Source organism: Taudactylus pleione, unplaced genomic scaffold (assembly GCF_031769625.1).
Source record: "Taudactylus pleione unplaced genomic scaffold, aTauple2 ptg001515l, whole genome shotgun sequence".
In the NCBI taxonomy this organism is placed as follows: Eukaryota; Metazoa; Chordata; class Amphibia; order Anura; family Myobatrachidae; genus Taudactylus; species Taudactylus pleione.
This window is the reverse complement of record NW_028285913.1, coordinates 69,895-91,504: the sequence shown is the minus strand read 5'-3', so window position 1 is coordinate 91,504 and position 21,610 is coordinate 69,895. Positions and strand designations below refer to the sequence as shown.

At 48.1% G+C, this 21,610-nt stretch overlaps 1 protein-coding gene across 1 annotated transcript in view; it reads right to left on the bottom strand.

Annotated features, from left to right (window-relative positions):
* Positions 1 to 21,610, bottom strand: part of LOC148442442 (MAP/microtubule affinity-regulating kinase 4-like) — a 96,611-nt gene that overhangs the window by 55,304 nt on the left and 19,697 nt on the right. Inside the window, exons 6-9 of the mRNA XM_088463934.1 lie at positions 15,396 to 15,515; positions 15,212 to 15,311; positions 9,362 to 9,471; positions 9,128 to 9,278 (exon numbers count right to left, since the gene is read on the bottom strand). Of these exons, the coding sequence (XP_088320060.1) occupies positions 9,128 to 9,278; positions 9,362 to 9,471; positions 15,212 to 15,311; positions 15,396 to 15,515 (481 nt within the window). The remainder of the gene's footprint in view (positions 1 to 9,127; positions 9,279 to 9,361; positions 9,472 to 15,211; positions 15,312 to 15,395; positions 15,516 to 21,610) is intronic.

Sequence of the window (21,610 nt, the reverse complement as noted above, 5' to 3'; positions counted from 1 at the left end):
TCTCAGATTCTGAGAATCCAGCAGTGCTCCCAGATGAAGAAAACCCTGTGAGGGATGCAGGGAGGACTTTTCTGTGACGAGAAGAAGCCCCGGTTATCCTGACCTGGCGGTAAAGTACCTTGGTGATCCTGCTAAAAGTAGGAGACCGTCCAGAGAAAGGAGCATTCGGATACACTGAACAGGTGAACTGTCAGAAAATCCATAAAGCTGGTAAACCCCGGTGGAGTTGAGGACAGCCCCAAAAGGCAGAGCCCGAAACTTACAAGTGTTGCTGTGGCACAGCAAACCTGAACCCATGCTGATGAGAGGGCTCTGTATGTACCCGTAGGTACGTATCCTGAATACTCGGATATACCATAAAATCCCCAGGTTCCAAACATCGGATGATGGAGCATGGACGATTCCACCTGAGTCAAGGCACCGTTGGAATCTGATTCAGGGATTTGAGACAGAGTATAGGCAAAGGAGGACCAGTCGGTCACCGCCCCAAAAAGAAAGTAGAACAACCAGTCCCTCACTGAGATAGTGAGGTTGGCCGAAATAGCTCTGCTTACCACAAAGACTGTATAGCTTTCTGGGATTGTAAGGCCCTGATCAGTTCTGAAGAAGGGCCCGTGTACCAATGCCTGTGAGGAGGCTGCATGAGCAATGAGAGGCCGTTGAGAATCAGTACCTCACTCTGGAAATTCCCCAGATGTAGACCTGTCCCGTCAGGCTGAGGGTATATCCTCAGGTGTAGAAACAGGGTCGTCCGGAAGTCCAGGACTGCTCGGTACTGGATATGGTGGCCCCCGTGGAGGCCGACAGCCTAGGAAAAAACAGGCCTTTAGGCTGACCCTGAGGACAAAAAGACTTAACAGAGTTAGTCCGAATGTAGTGGGAGTAGCTAAAGACGGTATCTCCCCATTAGTGATACTGCCAATGATGCAACGATCTTGTCAAGGTCGGGACCAAACAAGAACTTCCCCCTGGAAGGAGTGTGCACCTCTGCTTTCCCATAACGCAGCCATAGGGTACTGCGGCGGATACAGATGCCGCCGAAACCCTGAAAGTTAGAAGACCGGCATCCCATGAGGTAATCCCACATATGACCACTGCATATTTTGTGAGCGGCAAAAAGATATTTGAACCTCAGACGTGTTGGAGGGGAAAAACGTCACAAAAGCATCACCATGCGATGGCCATGGTAGGACGGGCAACAGGCCCTGAAAACGAGTACATTGATTTCAGGCAAAGTTACCACCTACGGATCCGTAAAATCCGTCCAGGCCGGGATGGGAGGCGTATTAATGCCTGTAACCCGATGATTAACATACAAATCCATCCCAGAAGGGGATTTCCATTACTTGTGAGGACCCTCAGGGAATGGGAAACAGGAGGCCTTTGTGACTCCTCGTATCTGGGGACAGCCAGACTCCCGCTATGAGATCCACCCGCTGGGCAGAAAACGGGAGATGTATGATACAGGTGCAGGATCGACATTCTCTATATCCAGAATGAGCCTGGCTACCAGCCCCAAAGCAGGGATAATAATACTTGAGATCGGCTCCCCCCCATGTGAGAGGGAAAGAGCCGAATATACCATCCAGTTCACGGCAGAGCCACTGGTCAGTAACCACAGGGCGTATATCACGCCAATTAGTATTTCGTATAAAACGACATCCACCAGGGTGGCCGTTGTGGTAATCCCTGCAAGGGGAATGACAGACCGATGTGGTATCGGAGGTAATTCATGTACTGTGAAAAACCCCGGCAGGGAGCGATAGTCTGTGACACAGGGGTAAATTGCAAGAAATTGCGAGATACCCCGAGTTCAAAAGGGCAGTATGGTGAAGTAACTCCAAGCGAGTGACGACAATGGGGCCCGCCCGGCGATCCTCAAAGGAGAGGATCCTGAGAAACAACGCCCTTTAAGGGGGTCGTGCAAGGGGCCCGGCACCAGATGGTGCCGCATACGTAAACCTTTCTGAGTTAAAATCCTCCGCACTAATTCCTGCAGGCTATGACTTGCAGGATAGCAATAATGGGTGCAGTATCGTGTGCAATCTCCTGGTCAGATATATCTGACTATCTTGACGGAAATATTAAGCAGCGCCATACCGGTCCTGACTGACGCTAAGATTAGCTGCAGGAACCCATTATCAGCGTACGCAACTCACAGTTCCATCTAAAATATGGCAACGTGCAGCACGCAACAGTATGTGACAAACCTCACAGATATTAACAAATATATATATGTGAGGTCTCAGAACCACCCCAGGTACACCTGTATTAGGGCAGATAAAGAAAAGGGATAGATATACACTGACAGGTGAGAGAAAAAGCAGACAGTCAGCACTAGCATAAGTCACATACAATGCAGAAAAATATATATACATACATAAGCATGACATATAATATACTGCACAATGTCGCTACATTCAACTGCCCAGATTCAGTGTCTGGGAAGGCTACAGCGCTGTGTACACTGACCCAAAATGGCCAGGTACGCAGGGGGACTGGGCTCACTGACATCCTAAGAGTTCTGCAGCACCACAGAGAGAAAATGGCCGCTGGAGACCTCAGAAGAAGCGTGGCCCGCGGAGGAAGCAGCTCAGCGACGCCAGACTGTAGTATTGAAAGGCGCGCTGAGCTGAGGGGAGGAGCCGCTAGACAGGGAAGGCTTCCTCCCCTGGCTAGCAATTAACCCCCCGGGATGCCGGCTCCCGCTGCCGCTATAATCCCTGGTGGGCTGTGGACACGCGGGGTATGCCTCCATGGAGGGGGAGCCCGCCGCCACCGCTAGCGCCTCCGGTCTGTCCCCAGAGACCGGAGGCATAAGGCTGCATGTACACGCGGGTCACCGCAAGCGGTGACCACGCGACTTACCTGTCCCCGTCGATCCGGCAGCAGCCCAGGGATTCCTCCAGAGCCCGGCTAGTACAGACTCTGGGGTCCCGCTGCGATCCCCAGATCTGTACTGGCGTCGCAGCGCCGGCGGGGTGTAGGAGCGGCAGCTCAGACGTCCATTGGACAGTCTGATGCTGCCGCTCTGAAGAGTAGTAAAAAAATAATAAAACAAAACTCTTTTAAGCTTAGAGGCTGCTAAGCAGCCCCCCTGCAGTAACGGTGACCCGACTCCGGCCGGGCACCAACTTAAACTGAGGTGCCTCTGGCTGGGGGGCGGGGTTATAGGGAGAGTGGACCCAAGTGCATCCTGGGAGCTAAAAGCTTTAACTGCGTGGTGCCCGGATTTGGTTCCCAACCTATACCCCAAGGTCAACCCTGTGGACCCCCTATGGACCCTGAAGTAGAAATATAGGTGATTAGGCACTGGTACGTGCTGTATGTGTATATATAGGTGATTAGGCACTGGTACGTGCTGTATGTGTATATATAGGTGATTAGGCACTGGTACGTGCTGTATGTGTATATATAGGTGATTAGGCACTGGTATGTGCTGTATGTGTATATATAGGTGATTAGGCACTGGTACGTGCTGTATGTGTATATATAGGATATTAGGCACTGGTACGTGCTGTATGTGTATATATAGGTGATTAGGCACTGGTACGTGCTGTATGTGTATATATAGGATATTAGGCACTGGTACGTGCTGTATGTGTATATATAGGATATTAGGCACTGGTACGTGCTGTATGTGTATATATAGGATATTAGGCACTGGTACGTGCTGTATGTGTATATATATGTGATTAGGCACTGGTACGTGCTGTATGTGTATATATAGGTGATTAGGCACTGGTACGTGCTGTATGTGTATATATAGGTGATTAGGCACTGGTAGGTGCTGTATGTGTATATATAGGATATTAGGCACTGGTACGTGCTGTATGTGTATATATATGTGATTAGGCACTGGTACGTGCTGTATATATATATATGTGATTAGGCACTGGTAGGTGCTGTATGTGTATATATAGGATATTAGGCACTGGTACGTGCTGTATGTGTATATATAGGTGATTAGGCACTGGTACGTGCTGTATGTGTATATATAGGATATTAGGCACTGGTACGTGCTGTATGTATATATATATGTGATTAGGCACTGGTACATGCTGTATGTGTATATATATGTGATTAGGCACTGGTACATGCTGTATGTGTATATATAGGTGATTAGGCACTGGTACGTGCTGTATGTGTATATATAGGTGATTAGGCACTGGTACGTGCTGTATGTGTATATATATGTGATTAGGCACTGGTACGTGCTGTATGTGTATATATAGGATATTAGGCACTGGTACGTGCTGTATGTGTATATATAGGTGATTAGGCACTGGTACGTGCTGTATGTGTATATATAGGTGATTAGGCACTGGTACGTGCTGTATGTGTATATATATGTGATTAGGCACTGGTACGTGCTGTATGTGTATATATATGTGATTAGGCACTGGTACATGCTGTATGTGTATATATATGTGATTAGGCACTGGTACGTGCTGTATGTGTATATATAGGTGATTAGGCACTGGTATGTGCTGTATGTGTATATATATAGGTGATTAGGCACTGGTACGTGCTGTATGTGTATATATAGGATATTAGGCACTGGTACGTGCTGTATGTGTATATATAGGTGATTAGGCACTGGTACGTGCTGTATGTGTATATATATGTGATTAGGCACTGGTACGTGCTGTATGTGTATATATAGGATATTAGGCACTGGTACGTGCTGTATGTGTATATATAGGTGATTAGGCACTGGTACGTGCTGTATGTGTATATATAGGTGATTAGGCACTGGTACGTGCTGTATGTGTATATATAGGTGATTAGGCACTGGTACGTGCTGTATGTGTATATATATATATGTGATTAGGCACTGGTACGTGCTGTATGTGTATATATAGGATATTAGGCACTGGTACGTGCTGTATGTGTATATATAGGTGATTAGGCACTGGTACGTGCTGTATGTGTATATATAGGTGATTAGGCACTGGTACGTGCTGTATGTGTATATATAGGTGATTAGGCACTGGTACGTGCTGTATGTGTATATATAGGATATTAGGCACTGGTACGTGCTGTATGTGCATATATAGGTGATTAGGCACTGGTACGTGCTGTATATATATATATATATATGTGATTAGGCACTGGTACGTGCTGTATGTGTATATATAGGATATTAGGCACTGGTACGTGCTGTATGTGTATATATAGGTGATTAGGCACTGGTACGTGCTGTATGTGTATATATATAGGTGATTAGGCACTGGTACGTGCTGTATGTGTATATATAGGTGATTAGGCACTGGTACGTGCTGTATGTGTATATATAGGTGATTAGGCACTGGTACGTGCTGTATGTGTATATATAGGTGATTAGGCACTGGTACGTGCTGTATGTGTATATATAGGTGATTAGGCACTGGTACGTGCTGTATGTGTATATATAGGTGATTAGGCACTGGTACGTGCTGTATGTGTATATATAGGATATTAGGCACTGGTACGTGCTGTATGTGTATATATAGGATATTAGGCACTGGTACGTGCTGTATGTGTATATATAGGTGATTAGGCACTGGTACGTGCTGTATGTGTATATATATAGGTGATTAGGCACTGGTACGTGCTGTATGTGTATATATAGGTGATTAGGCACTGGTACGTGCTGTATGTGTATATATAGGTGATTAGGCACTGGTACGTGCTGTATGTGTATATATAGGTGATTAGGCACTGGTACGTGCTGTATGTGTATATATAGGTGATTAGGCACTGGTACGTGCTGTATGTGTATATATAGGTGATTAGGCACTGGTACGTGCTGTATGTGTATATATAGGATATTAGGCACTGGTACGTGCTGTATGTGTATATATATGTGATTAGGCACTGGTACGTGCTGTATGTGTATATATAGGTGATTAGGCACTGGTACGTGCTGTATGTGTATATATAGGTGATTAGGCACTGGTACGTGCTGTATGTGTATATATAGGTGATTAGGCACTGGTACGTGCTGTATGTGTATATATAGGTGATTAGGCACTGGTACGTGCTGTATGTGTATATATATGTGATTAGGCACTGGTACGTGCTGTATGTGTGTATATAGGTGATTAGGCACTGGTACGTGCTGTATGTGTATATATAGGTGATTAGGCACTGGTACGTGCTGTATGTGTATATATAGGTGATTAGGCACTGGTACGTGCTGTATGTGTATATATAGGATATTAGGCACTGGTATGTGCTGTATGTGTATATATAGGTGATTAGGCACTGGTACGTGCTGTATGTGTATATATAGGTGATTAGGCACTGGTACGTGCTGTATGTGTATATATAGGTGATTAGGCACTGGTACGTGCTGTATGTGTATATATAGGTGATTAGGCACTGGTACGTGCTGTATGTGTATATATAGGTGATTAGGCACTGGTACGTGCTGTATGTGTATATATAGGTGATTAGGCACTGGTACGTGCTGTATGACCTCAGGACGGCTGTCTCAAGAGCGACGCCGTCAAAGATAGTCGACCCAGATCCAGGTGAAGACAGGGCCCCTGAGACAACAGGTCCCGCCATTGAGGCAGGAGGTACGGAGCGTCGATGGACAGGCTCCGCAGAGTACCACGGCCTTCTGGGCCACGCTGGGTCCACCAGGATGAGTGTGCCTCCGTCCTGCTTGAACTTGCGCAGGACCCGAGGAAGCAGAGATATCAGAGGGAAAAAGTAAGCCAGGTGAAACAGCCATTTCACCGACAGCGCGTCTATCAGACTTGCGCCTGCGTCCCTTGTCCTGTACACGGGCAGCTTGTGATTGCGACGGGACGCCATCAGGTCCAGCTCTGGCAGCCCCCACTTGTCCACGAGCAGTTGGAATACCTCTGGATGAAGCGACCATTCCCCGGGATGCACGTCGTAACGGCTGAGGAAGTCTGCCTCCCAATTGAGGACTCCCGGGATGAAGACTGCCGAGAGATCTGGAAGATAGCGCTCGGCCCAAGCCAGGACGCGGGACATCTCCGACATCGCAGCTCGACTGCGAGTCCCTCCCTGGAGATTGATGTACGCCACCGTGGTGGTGTTGTCTAACTGCACCTGAACGGCCCTTCGAAACCCTAGAGGTCAGCAGGCTAGCATCCAAAGATGCTTCTCCAATGTAGGAAGCGGCATCTCTCATCTGTCCTAACAACGCCCTCTGGACATCCGGAGCTTCATCCGTAAACGTATCCTCCAAGGTGTTGGCCCAACCCTCAATGGCCTTGGCCACCCAGGAGATGGCCATGGCCGGCCGAGCTACAGCCCCCTGAGAGAGAGTAAATAGACTTTAGACAAGTCTCCACCTTCCTGTCCGTAGGATCCTTCAGCGAGGATATAGACGGCAATGGCAAAGTAGCACTCCTGATGAGGCGTGTGACATGGGAATCGCAGGCGGAGTTTCCCATTTCTTACAATGCGCCTCCGGAAACGGATAATTGGACGCCAACCGCTTCTGTGGCAGGAATCGCTTACTGGGCATCTGCCAGGCCTCCGCCATGTGATCCGTCAACTGATCAGACAAGGGGAACGCTGCAGAAGTAACCTTAGCTTTTTTAAAACTAGGATACCTCAACTTGGGAGCGGGTGCCTCATCCTCAATCAGAAGAATGGCCCGCACCGCCCTAACCAGAGCCCGCACATTGATGGAAGACTTAGTGTCTACCTCCTGGACTGAGGCATCTGAGGCTGAGTCATCCTGCACCTCACCATCATCCGAGGACCCTTCAGAGTCCGAAAAATGCGCAGCCTGCGCCATAACTGTGCGTTTAGACGCCCTGGAGGGCACGTCACTGCGCAACATCGACTGAAAAGCCGAAGATGCTGCCGCCAAATCTTGGACAGTGTGGGAAAGCGCATCCACCCAGGGTGGAGGAGCTGCCACAGGAGCCTGAAACGGCACCACAGCCGGCTGCGCCACAGGGGTGGACTGTATATACATTGGCAACCGCGTGCTCCCTGAGAGTATCTGCGCTGCCACAGAGAAAATGGCCGCTGGAGACCTCAGAGGAGGAGTGGCCGAGTATTTCCAGCTCAGCGACGCCAGACTACTAGCTGAAAGGCGCGCTGAGCTGAAGGGAGGAGCTGCTAGACAGGGAAGGCTTCCTCCCATGGCTAGCATATTAACCCCCGGGTTGCCGGCATCCCGCTTGCCGCGTTATTCACCCTGGTGGTCTAGTTGGCTGGCGGGGTATGCCTCCACTGGAGGGGGAGCCCGCCGCCACCGCTAGCGGGACAGACCGGGGGCATGGGACTGCATTTAAAAGGAACCCGCGCACCGCCGCTAATCAGCGGTGCGCGGCTTACCTTGATCTCCCCGGCGTCTCAGGCAGCAGTCCCGGGGGAAACCAGAGTCCGGCTAGTACAGACTCTGGCTTCCCCCGCCGCGATCCCCAGTTCAGTGCTGGCGTCGCGGTGCCAGCAGGTAGAGGGAGCGGCAGCGTGGGCATCTGTACAGACAGCCCATCGCTGCCGCTCTGGAGAAAAAAACTATAATCAAAAAAATAAATAAATTTAACTAAGTTAAAAAAACTTTAGGGGGCTGCTCCTGCAACCCCCCCCCCCCCCCCCGCCGGGTGACCCGACTCCGGCCGGGCACCATCTTAAACTGAGGTGCCTGTGGCTCGGGGGCGGGGTATAGGGGAGGATGGACCCAAGTGCATCCTGGGAGCAGCTAAAAGCTTTAACTCCGTGGTGCCCGAGGATCCAGGATCCAGCTATACCCAAGGTCAACCTGTGGACCCCTATGGACCCTGAAGGAGAAAAAGATGTTTTAGGCACGACTTGCCGTGGCGTGACTCGGTAGCGTCTTTTTGTGCGACTAGAAGGTACGAGCAGCTTCTACTGAATAAAATGATATGCAGCATGCCTATGTTCTGTGTGCCACTGTGCGTAATACAGATTATACTTTAATAAAGGATCTGCCACCAATATAGGGATCTTGTAATTATGGGCTATAATACACATTAGGGTCCTGATTGAGATGTGCATGCTACAATGCCGCGATCGATGATTGTCCTACAGAGCTGCCCGCTGGAAGCGGCGGTTATCCGTCTCGGAGCGTCTTCAGACGCACCGTGGAAACTAGCCACCTACCTGCTCAGTGTGCCATACTCACAGAAATCACTGTGCCTCCTTTGCCTCTGATAACCTCGCTGGTTCTTGTTGTGGGTTGATGAGGACTTGGTGGAGCCATTAGTGACATCGGATGTGACTCGAGACCGAGAAAGTGTGAGCGTGCTATCGGAACGAGACTCCCCTCCTTCGTTCTATAACAAGAGCCAGACAGAGTAATGAGGGGTCTCTCACGGTGATATTACAGCGAACGACAGGGATGGGGAAATGCACCGACCTCAGCTTTCCTTCCCAGGAGCAGGTACGTGGCCATAACTTCATTATACTTATTGGAGCTTAGCGCATCTTTAATTTCCTCACGTGAGTACCCCATGTCCAACATGACCTCTAGAGGAAAGACAATAAGGAAGATCAATAACGGAGCTCACATAAAGCATCATGGCAGCCTTGGGGCCTGATTCACAGAGGCCGCAGCTGAGAGCGCAGGATGTGAGATCGCTTGCTGCCGCCATCTGAGAAAGCCAAGGCTTATTTGGAATAGCCAACTCCTGTCCGCTTGCGAGGCCAATAAATCTGCATGGGAAGACGCAGACACTGATCTCTGCACTCAGAGATAACGGGACCAACACGCCCCCGATTTCTGGGAAAGCACTGCCCCGTCCCGAAACATCCGCAACCTGTCAATCATGCTGCGGCTTGGGGGACTGAATGCGATCTCACAGGACTCAGTATGTGCAAGCTCAGTCCACTCTCCATCAGGTCTACGTACAACGCTGAATCAGGCGCTTGGTCACGTACAATGGAAGATATATTCTGTTTTGGATCATAACAATGAATCAGCTCAATAAACATATAACCATTAACATAGTTATCAGCCTTAATACGACATACGGCACAAGATGCCTGGCGTAAGTCACCAGTTCCGGTCTGAGTCAGCTTCATCCGACCATTTATTTTTGCCCAAAATTGCATCTTCGTCGCAAACGGATGCAACAAACGCTCCCCGAGACCGAGCTAAGTAATGTGATATGTGACACCTGTATATCTGTGTGCTCCTGAGTCTGTATATGGGAGACTGCGCTGAGTAATGTGATATGTGACACCTGTATATCTGTGTGCTCCTGAGTCTGTATATAGGAGACTGCGCTGAGTAATGTGATATGTGACACCTGTATATCTGTGTGCTCCTGAGTCTGTATATAGGAGACTGTGATGAGTAATGTGATATGTGACACCTGTATATCTGTGTGCTCCTGAGTCTGTATATGGGAGACTGCTCTGAGTAATGTGATATGTGACACCTGTATATCTGTGTGCTCCTGAGTCTGTATATAGGAGACTGTGCTGAGTAATGTGATATGTGACACCTGTATATCTGTGTGCTCCTGAGTCTGTATATGGGAGACTGCGCTGAGTAATGTGATATGTGACACCTGTATATCTGTGTGCTCCTGAGTCTGTATATAGGAGACTGCTCTGAGTAATGTGATATGTGACACCTGTATATCTGTGTGCTCCTGAGTCTGTATATAGGAGACTGCGCTGAGTAATGTGATATGTGACACCTGTATATCTGTGTGCTCCTGAGTCTGTATATAGGAGACTGCGCTGAGTAATGTGATATGTGACACCTGTATATCTGTGTGCTCCTGAGCCTGTATATGGGAGACTGCGCTGAGTAATGTGATATGTGACACCTGTATATCTGTGTGCTCCTGAGTCTGTATATGGGAGACTGTGCTGAGTAATGTGATATGTGACACCTGTATATCTGTGTGCTCCTGAGTCTGTATATAGGAGACTGTGATGAGTAATGTGATATGTGACACCTGTATATCTGTGTGCTCCTGAGTCTGTATATAGGAGACTGTGATGAGTAATGTGATATGTGACACCTGTATATCTGTGTGCTCCTGAGTCTGTATATAGGAGACTGTGATGAGTAATGTGATATGTGACACCTGTATATCTGTGTGCTCCTGAGTCTGTATATAGGAGACTGCGCTGAGTAATGTGATATGTGACACCTGTATATCTGTGTGCTCCTGAGTCTGTATATGGGAGACTGCGCTGAGTAATGAGATATGTGACACCTGTATATCTGTGTGCTCCTGAGTCTGTATATGGGAGACTGTGCTGAGTAATGTGATATGTGACACCTGTATATCTGTGTGCTCCTGAGTCTGTATATAGGAGACTGCGCTGAGTAATGTGATATGTGACACCTGTATATCTGTGTGCTCCTGAGTCTGTATATAGGAGACTGCACTGAGTAATGTGATATGTGACACCTGTATATCTGTGTGCTCCTGAGTCTGTATATGGAGACTGTGCTGAGTAATGTGATATGTGACACATGTATATCTGTGTGCTCCTGAGTCTGTATATAGGAGACTGTGCTGAGTAATGTGATATGTGACACCTGTATATCTGTGTGCTCCTGAGTCTGTATATAGGAGACTGTGCTGAGTAATGTGATATGTGACACCTGTATATCTGTGTGCTCCTGAGTCTGTATATGAGAGACTGCGCTGAGTAATGTGATATGTGACACCTGTATATCTGTGTGCTCCTGAGTCTGTATATGGAGACTGCGCTGAGTAATGTGATATGTGACACCTGTATATCTGTGTGCTCCTGAGTCTGTATATGAGAGACTGCGCTGAGTAATGTGATATGTGACACCTGTATATCTGTGTGCTCCTGAGTCTGTATATGGGAGACTGCGCTGAGTAATGTGATATGTGACACCTGTATATCTGTGTGCTCCTGTGTCTGTATATGGGAGACTGCGCTGAGTAATGTGATATGTGACACCTGTATATCTGTGTGCTCCTGAGTCTGTATATGGAGACTGTGCTGAGTAATGTGATATGTGACACCTGTATATCTGTGTGCTCCTGAGTCTGTATAGGAAGCACAATGTAGGACTGCGCATACAGATTCAGCCTCGGTGTCACATATCACATTAATCAGTGCAGTCTCAGGAAGTGGTCGGTGCATCACTTTGCAACAAATACACATTTACGGTAGAAAAAGATGCTCATCGTTAGTCGAGTCAGACGAGACCTGGAGCACCGAGAAGAAATGTTTGGCGCAAGTGCATCAATAATATATTAGAACACATTTTAAGGGAGGGGTCTAGCTGCGCAACACACAGTCAGTATAGGACAGGAGGGGTCTTCCTGCACAGCACACAGTAAGTATAGGACAGGGGGGATCTTGCTGCGCAGCACACAGTCAGTATAGGACAGGAGGGGTCTTGCTGCGCAGCACACAGTCAGTATAGGACAGGGGGGGTCTTGATGCGCAGCACACAGTCAGTATAGGACAGGGGGGGTCTTGCTGCGCAGCACACAGTCAGTATAGGAAAGGAGGGGTCTTGCTGCGCAGCACACAGTAAGTATAGGATAGGAGGGGTCTTGCTGCGCAGCACACAGTAAGTATAGGACAGGAGGGGTCTTGCTGCGCAGCACACAGTAAGTATAGGACAGGAGGGGTCTTGCTGCGCAGCACGCAGTCAGTATAGGACAGGAGGGGGTCTTGCTGCGCAGCACACAGTCAGTATAGGACAGGAGGGGTCTTGCTGCACAGCACACAGTAAGTATAGGACAGGAGGGGTCTTGCTGCACAGCACACAGTAAGTATAGGACAGGAGGGGTCTTGCTGCACAGCACACAGTAAGTATAGGACAGGGGGGGTCTTGCTGCACAGCACACAGTAAGTATAGGACAGGGGGGGTCTTGCTGCGCAGCACACAGTAAGTATAGGACAGGAGGGGTCTTGCTGCGCAGCACACAGTCAGTATAGGACAGGGGGGGTCTTGCTGCACAGCACACAGTCAGTATAGGACAGGAGGGGTCTTGCTGCGCAGCACACAGTCAGTATAGGACAGGAGGGGTCTTGCTGCGCAACACACAGTAAGTATAGGACAGGGGGGGGTCTTGCTGCGCAGCACACAGTAAGTATAGGACAGGGGGGATCTTGCTGCGCAGCACACAGTAAGTATAGGACAGGGGGGGGTCTTGCTACGCAGCACACAGTAAGAATAGGACAGGAGGGGTATTGCTACGCAGCACACAGTCAGTATAGGACAGGAGGGGTCTTGCTACGCAGCACACAGTCAGTATAGGACAGGAGGGGTCTTGCTGCGCAGCACACAGTAAGTATAGGACAGGGGTGGTCTTGCTACGCAGCACACATTCAGTATAGGACAGGAGGGGGTCTTGCTACGCAGCACACAGTCAGTATAGGACAGGAGGGGGTCTTGCTGCACAGCACACAGTAAGTATAGGACAGGGGGGGGTCTTGCTGCGCAGCACACAGTCAGTATAGGACAGGGGGGGTCTTGCTGCGCAGCACACAGTCAGTATAGGAAAGGAGGGGTCTTGCTGCGCAGCACACAGTAAGTATAGGATAGGAGGGGTCTTGCTGCGCAGCACACAGTAAGTATAGGATAGGAGGGGTCTTGATGCGCAGCACACAGTCAGTATAGGACAGGGGGGGTCTTGCTGCGCAGCACACAGTCAGTATAGGAAAGGAGGGGTCTTGCTGCGCAGCACACAGTAAGTATAGGATAGGAGGGGTCTTGCTGCGCAGCACACAGTAAGTATAGGACAGGAGGGGTCTTGCTGCGCAGCACACAGTAAGTATAGGACAGGAGGGGTCTTGCTGCGCAGCACGCAGTCAGTATAGGACAGGAGGGGGTCTTGCTGCGCAGCACACAGTCAGTATAGGACAGGAGGGGTCTTGCTGCACAGCACACAGTAAGTATAGGACAGGAGGGGTCTTGCTGCACAGCACACAGTAAGTATAGGACAGGAGGGGTCTTGCTGCACAGCACACAGTAAGTATAGGACAGGGGGGGTCTTGCTGCACAGCACACAGTAAGTATAGGACAGGGGGGGTCTTGCTGCGCAGCACACAGTAAGTATAGGACAGGAGGGGTCTTGCTGCGCAGCACACAGTCAGTATAGGACAGGGGGGGTCTTGCTGCACAGCACACAGTCAGTATAGGACAGGAGGGGTCTTGCTGCGCAGCACACAGTCAGTATAGGACAGGAGGGGTCTTGCTGCGCAACACACAGTAAGTATAGGACAGGGGGGGGTCTTGCTGCGCAGCACACAGTAAGTATAGGACAGGGGGGATCTTGCTGCGCAGCACACAGTAAGTATAGGACAGGGGGGGGTCTTGCTACGCAGCACACAGTAAGAATAGGACAGGAGGGGTATTGCTACGCAGCACACAGTCAGTATAGGACAGGAGGGGTCTTGCTACGCAGCACACAGTCAGTATAGGACAGGAGGGGTCTTGCTGCGCAGCACACAGTAAGTATAGGACAGGGGTGGTCTTGCTACGCAGCACACATTCAGTATAGGACAGGAGGGGGTCTTGCTACGCAGCACACAGTCAGTATAGGACAGGAGGGGGTCTTGCTGCACAGCACACAGTAAGTATAGGACAGGGGGGGGTCTTGCTGCGCAGCACACAGTAAGTATAGGACGGGGGGTCTTGCTGCGCAGCACACAGTCAGTATAGGACAGGAGGGCGTCTTGCTACGCAGCACACAGTCAGTATAGGACAGGAGGGGGTCTTGCTGCACAGCACACAGTCAGTATAGGACAGGAGGGGTCTTGCTGCGCAGCACACAGTCAGTATAGGACAGGAGGGGGTCTTGCTACGCAGCACACAGTCAGTATAGGACAGGAGGGGGTCTTGCTGCGCAGCACACAGTCAGTATAGGACAGGAGGGGGTCTTGCTGCGCAGCACACAGTCAGTATAGGACAGGAGGGGTCTTGCTACGCAGCACACAGTAAGTATAGGACAGGAGGGGTCTTGCTGCACAGCACACAGTCAGTATAGGACAGGAGGGGGTCTTGCTGCGCAGCACACAGTAAGTATAGGACAGGGGGGGGTCTTGCTGCGCAGCACACAGTAAGTATAGGACAGGGGGGGTCTTGCTGCATAGCACACAGTAAGTATAGGACAGGAGGGGTCTTGCTGCGCAGCACACAGTCAGTATAGGACAGGAGGGGTCTCTGTTATACATAGGTCCTTTCAGATGCTGCTCACAGGTTATAAGATGATTACTGAATACATCTATCAGATTCTGTTTCCATCCTCACCAATACGTTTGGGATCTGCGTGGTCTTCTTCTGGCTCTTTGTATGGTTTCAGATCATCACTTTCAAATCCAATGTTCATCCACTTGTCATTCATTATTTGCTGAGAAAGATGGTGAGAGTCAGAAAGTGCAGAAAAGACAGTCAGACAGTAGAAAAGAGACAGAGGAGAAAGCATTGTCTTCACCTCGAGAGTGCACCGTTTGGTGGGATTTAGCACCAGGAACCGCCGAAGGACACTCTCACAGTCCGTGCTCATATAGAAAGGTACTCTGTATTTGCCACGTAGGACACGTTCCCTCAGCTCCTGTGAAATGTGGACAGGTCACCAATTATCATTCTATATCTTTGTCCTACATCTTCCCATCATCATCATCATCTAACTAACCTCACTACCTTTACCAGAAGAAAATCCACATCTATTGAACAGGGCGAGAGCAGCGTTAGGCGGCTGTCTGTGTGCTGTGGACATTGGCCCTCATTCAGAGCCGCACGTTAACAACAGTACGCTCGTTGCGTTCCGATGTTGACTAACCGCGCATGCGTCGGTGTTACACTGCGCATGTGCGTACGGCAGATTGCGAGCTTTTTTTCTCTCGTTCCTAAAATAGCGTACAGGAAGTGACATGTCAAATGTGATTGACAGAACAGGGCGTTTTTGGGTGTTGACGGGGGTGGAGATGAAAAAACGCAGGCGTGGCGAGGCGTTTTCGGGGCGTACATACATTAGCAGATGCGAACGTCAAATGTGTTCGGACCGTCTCATACGTCACTGAAACATCCGCTTTCCCTTCAAAATGCTCGCACAGCTTAGGGTCAGGATTACTCGACCACATTGGCGATGGCCTTCTCCTCCGTCCCGGGACTCCACGATGGTGCAGCGATTAATCGCGGCTGGTCAGTAAAGTAATTAGTGTTGGATTGAAATCCGGCTTGGTATGTGTTTGGAAAGCAGTTTATTGGGATAGCACAAAAGCGTACGCAGGTGGAAATCAGAGCTGCTAATGTCATGATTACATAATCAATTAGCGTACATTTTTGGTGTTTTATTTTGGCCACAATTTGGTGGTTATGGCCTATTGTAACAATAATGTCATCATCTTTTAATTAGCTCCCCTTTTTTTTGGTTTACTGTGGAATTTGCATCGCTATGTGATTTTTTAAACGTTCCTTAAAGAGGCCTTTTTTTTTTAAAAGAGGGTCAGTTTTTGCGTTTAAGGCCAGGATTAAATGTAACCCATTTGTACAATAATGTCACAATACAATGTCAGTGTTTTGTTTTTAATTTATTGTTTACACACAAACAAATTGGCCTAATATTTTGTTGCCTTTTTTTGTGGCCAAGATATTTGATCCAAAAAAAAAAAAAGCCATAACTGGTAACATCAACGTAAATACCAAAATTTAAAAACATTTCACAAGAAAGGAGAGGGAAGTTTTGACCAGAAAGGAATATGAGCCAAGCACAGAAGGAGTGTGGGAAAAGTCGCCATTGCTGTCACCGTTTTCTCGCCCGTTTGGCTGGGTGAGGGTGGGCGCCAGACCGGGTCCGGGATGCCATCGGGCTGGCCTGTCCAGAGGCAGATGTTGTGGCCTCTGGACTAGGCACAGGGCTAGGCACATTTGGAGGATTGGCTGATGTTGTGCCAGAGGTGGAGGATCCGGATGTTCCGGCAGGAAGGGAGGTTGGCTCCACCATGTGCTGGCGAACGAGCTGCTCCAGGGCATCGGCGATGCGGATGTTGGCCCTGGTATTTGCCGCCAGGGCCTGACCAATGGTCACGTTGGCCGCAGCATTTTGCTCCAGGGCCTCAGCCACCCGTAGCAGACTGGCGTCCATCCTCTGCAGAATCTCCGTATGGCAATCCAATTTAAAATTGAGTTCTGTGAGGAGGCCCACTGCCTGCGAGGGGGCACGCCCTGGACTGGCTTCTGCAGGGTCCTCAGCCGGATGTACTGGTTCCTCCCCTGCAGAGCCAGCAGAAATTCTGCGCCCAAGGCTCCCCTCTGGAGCAGACTCATCCGCCTCTGTCTCTGTTAGGAAATTGGAGAAAAGACTCACATTAGAATCTACATATTGGCACAATAGCATTTCTGAGTTGGTGACATCACAAGACTTACCTTGGCCAACATGAGGAGCCGCAAAGTCTGGCATGTCCGTATCCATGTTGGACACGCCAAACACCTCCACAGCCTGCACACACCCCTGTGCCATCTCTTCTAAGTCTGTCAACTCCAATGACACAGGGGTGGGACCCCCACCTGTCCCCCTTGCATGCCTAGCCCTGTCGGCAAGTTTTTGTTTGAGACGATATTTGAAGTCTGCCCATCTGTGGAATGAAATTGGAACCATTATCCTTTTTTTTACAATGGGGTTTGTTTATAGGATGGGAAAGTGTTTACTTACCGCCGTTTGACATCCCGGGCTAGACGGACATAATCACCCACCCTATTGACAGCAACGGCGACCTCCTCCCACATTCTCCACTTCTGGCTTTGGCTCATATTCCTGGCTGCCTGGGGCAGGATGTCAACGCACTTCTGGATCAAAACCTCCATCTCCTTGCTTGTGAAATGTGGCTGCCTTTTTTTTTTGCCAGCTTTGGCGGGTTGACTGGGGCCAGCAGTCTCTTCCATGTCATCCTCCTCACCTATTTGGGTAAATATGCAGATTTAGCCACTTCACAACTTGCCCAATATATTTGTTTTAAAATAATCATTGAGCCAAAATGCATGAAGGCCTTACCGCCGGATTTTTGGCCATTGTTTCCCTGGTCTGAAGCCATGTCTCTGCTTCCAGCATGAAATCATCCAGAAATTCTATGTGATTTCGTGACGTATTTATACATGCGTCCTTAGTTTGCGGCCGCATCATTGATTGTGCGTCCCTATGATTCATCCTTAATTTGTGCGGGAAAATAAACACTATTTATGGCTTGGTGTGTGTGGAGTCGAGGTGGGGTTGTTGGAGTGTTGTCGGTTAAGTGGTTTGGATTTGGTTGGTTGCGTTTGGAGGATTTGGCAGAGTTGTTTTTTTGTTTGTTTTTGCTACATTTCTTTGGTTTTTCCGTTCGCATTTTTTTCATTTTTTCCACATCCTTTCCTGATTTGGTAAGTTTTGTGCATTCAAATTTGTGTCCAATTGGTGTATTCTTCTGTTTTGTGGTTCGTTAATTTGTTTAACACTCATTTCATCTTTTTTAGTTTTTTTTGGTTTTCGGACCCAAAGAAGTTTTTTGTGGAAATCTTATATATTCGAGTTGGGTAAGTCCATTTTTTGTCTTGCATTTGCGAATTAATTACCGCATTTTTGACTGTTGGTGTAGCGACTTGCATTTGCGAATTAATTACCGCATTTTTGACTGTTGGTGTAGCGACTTGCATTTGCGAATTAATTACCGCATTTTTGACTGTTGGTGTAGCGACTTGCATTTGCGAATTAATTACCGCATTTTTGACTGTTGGTGTAGCGACTTGCATTTGCGAATTAATTACCGCATTTTTGACTGTTGGTGTAGCGACTTGCATTTGCGAATTAATTACCGCATTTTTGACTGTTGGTGTAGCGACTTGCATTTGCGAATTAATTACCGCATTTTTGACTGTTGGTGTAGCGACTTGCATTTGCGAATTAATTACCGCATTTTTGACTGTTGGTGTAGCGACTTGCATTTGCGAATTAATTACCGCATTTTTGACGGCTTATTCATCATATAATCCAGTTTTGCTTTTCCCTTTTCCATTTTTTGGGTCCATTTGAACCCTATTTGACGTACGGTGTGCAATGTCGTTTTCATCGATGGCCAAATGTGTGTTTCCGCTATTTTCTGTGTTGGCTTGCAACAATTTGTAAACAAAAAAAACACCCTCTAAATTTTTGAAGTCTCATTGTTGGCTTTTTTACAGTTTATACGTATCATGACAATACCCCGGCATGTAAGCAGCTATGGATGGTATCAGAAAGCTAAGTTGTTTTTTGTTACTTTTGGGGTGGGTCAAAAGCCTTACATTGTAAACTTTGAATTTCAGGTAGATCTGGGGCGAATTGTTCTGGCCCTGCTCCCGGAAGACGACCAACCTCAAACTCGTCCCAGGCGTAGGCATCGTAGGCATGCAAGGCCCCAGATATTTCGAACACGTGTCACCCTTTTTGGAATGCCCGAAGATGAGGTTTTAAGACGCTACCGTCTACCTCCCAAAATCATCATAGACACTCTCTCATTAATAGAAAGTGATCTTGAGCGGCAAATTGACAGTCCAACAGCAATACCACCACTGACGCAATTTATGGCGGTGTTACATTTCTGTGCCTCAGGATCGTTTCAAACAACGGTGGGAATAGTGGCGGGCATCTCCCAATCCTCCTTTTCCCGGATCCTGAGGGCAGTGATGGAGGCACTTTTCAAGCACCTCCATCATTTTATTAAAATGCCTTTGGATATGGGTGCCCTTAGTGTGGCCAAGGCCAATTTTTACCAAATAGCTGGCTTCCCACACATCATAGGGGTTGTGGATGGTACTCACATACCACTTCAGCCTCCAGCACGGCTGGAGGCCATATTTAGAAACAGGAAACACTATCACTCCCTGAATGTAATGGTGGTATGTGATGCCTCCCTCCAGATCCTGTCCCTGAATGCTAAATTACCCGGAAGTGCTCATGACTCCTTCGTCATCCGGCAATCAGGGATATGGCAGAAATTAACCAACCTACAAGCTGGTGATGCGTGGCTTCTGGGTAAGTGGAGACCTTTAGTACATAACAATGTTAAGCTTGATACACAGTGTTCCTGATGTGGTCTATTTTTGTTCACAGGAGACAGTGGATACCCTTGCATGTCCTGGCTGCTCACTCCTTATTTGGCTCCCACACCAGGGCCACAAAGTGCGTATAATTCCGCACTTACAGCCACCAGGCAAGTGGTGGAGCGCTGTATCGGCCTTTTAAAAGGCCGATTCAGATGCCTCCACCACTCTGGTGGCGAGCTCATGTATGTGCCGGATATGGTGTCGAAAATTGTGGTCCTGTGTGGGATATTTCACAACATTGCCATAAGGAGTGGTGTCCCAATGCAGCCAGAGGATGCCTTACCTGAGGATGGCCCCCCCGAGGTTGGTCGAAGGTCAGTATGTGGGGGGGCCATACGCGATGATGTGGTGGCCAGATTTTTTAGGTAAGTTTGAACAAAACTCCAGTGTTTATACCTAATGTGTTTGTGTTTTTTGGCGAACATCTAATTTATTTTTATTTTTCTCACCATCTTCTGTTTGTTCACATAATCTTTGGCACTCCAACGCTCACTACTTCCTGCTACCCTTACCAAACCTGGATCTGGTCCTTTTGGGCATATATTCTGGAACCCATATCGCAACGCCATGTTTGTGGAATCATGTTGGCATGGTCCTTCGTCAACCAGTTCTTGATTTTGTGTTTTTATTTAATTATTTCTTGGTATGTGTTGTATTTGAATTTATCACTGTGTATTTTTTTTGGGAGTGACCACTTTGTTTTCTCTGTTATGTTGTGAATAAATGTTTGAAGAGTGAAATGGTCTTCCTTTTTTGGGACGTTAACAGCAAGTGTAACCAGGTTAACACAAGTTACATTTGACTAAGGGGTAAACCAGTACTGACGCCAGTTGAGCACAACTGAAATATGTTTTCAGCTTCCCAATCCACACCAAAAGGAAGCCTGGCCCAACCTTGGGATTTGTAAGATTGGCCTAAGCAGCTTGCGCACCAAGTAGGAACCTGGAAAATGTAGAAATCTGTAATTGACACTACACCCAAAAAGGGAAATGACATTGTTACTGTTATGTGTTTCTTGTGTCTGTTTGACATACAAAGACAAAACACAATCTAACTTTTAAAAAAGGGAAATCCTTGCAGGAACAGTCTACTTATGTCATGCTAAACTATCTTGGTTTTGGTTTTTAAAAATGAGCCACAACGGATATTTGTCTGAATAAATTTATTTGGAAAATAGAACCAAAAAAAAAAAACTACTGGCAAAGGAGGCCAGACAGCCGGTCGAGGGCCACCAGAAGGCCGATTACATGTTGGCGCATCTGCCCCACAACATCCGCCACCTCTTGCCGACGCCTCTGTTCCTCTGTGGGTGAGAAAAGTGTGTGGGTTAATACAACAATAGGGAATCCACAGAAAAATTAAAAAAAAAAAAAAAAATCACTCCTAAACCCAAAAACAAAAATAAAAAGGGTGGGCTGGCAAAAATACAAGGCCTAGGTACAAATTCCCACAGGTATGATATGTGTATGTTTAAATCACCAGGAAGAGGTAAAGGCAAACCTTCACAATCAACAAAAGTCAAGCCACAAAAACACGAAGAAAGGCACGACACATGATTACATACAAACAGTTTGTGATTTAAAAAAAAAAAAA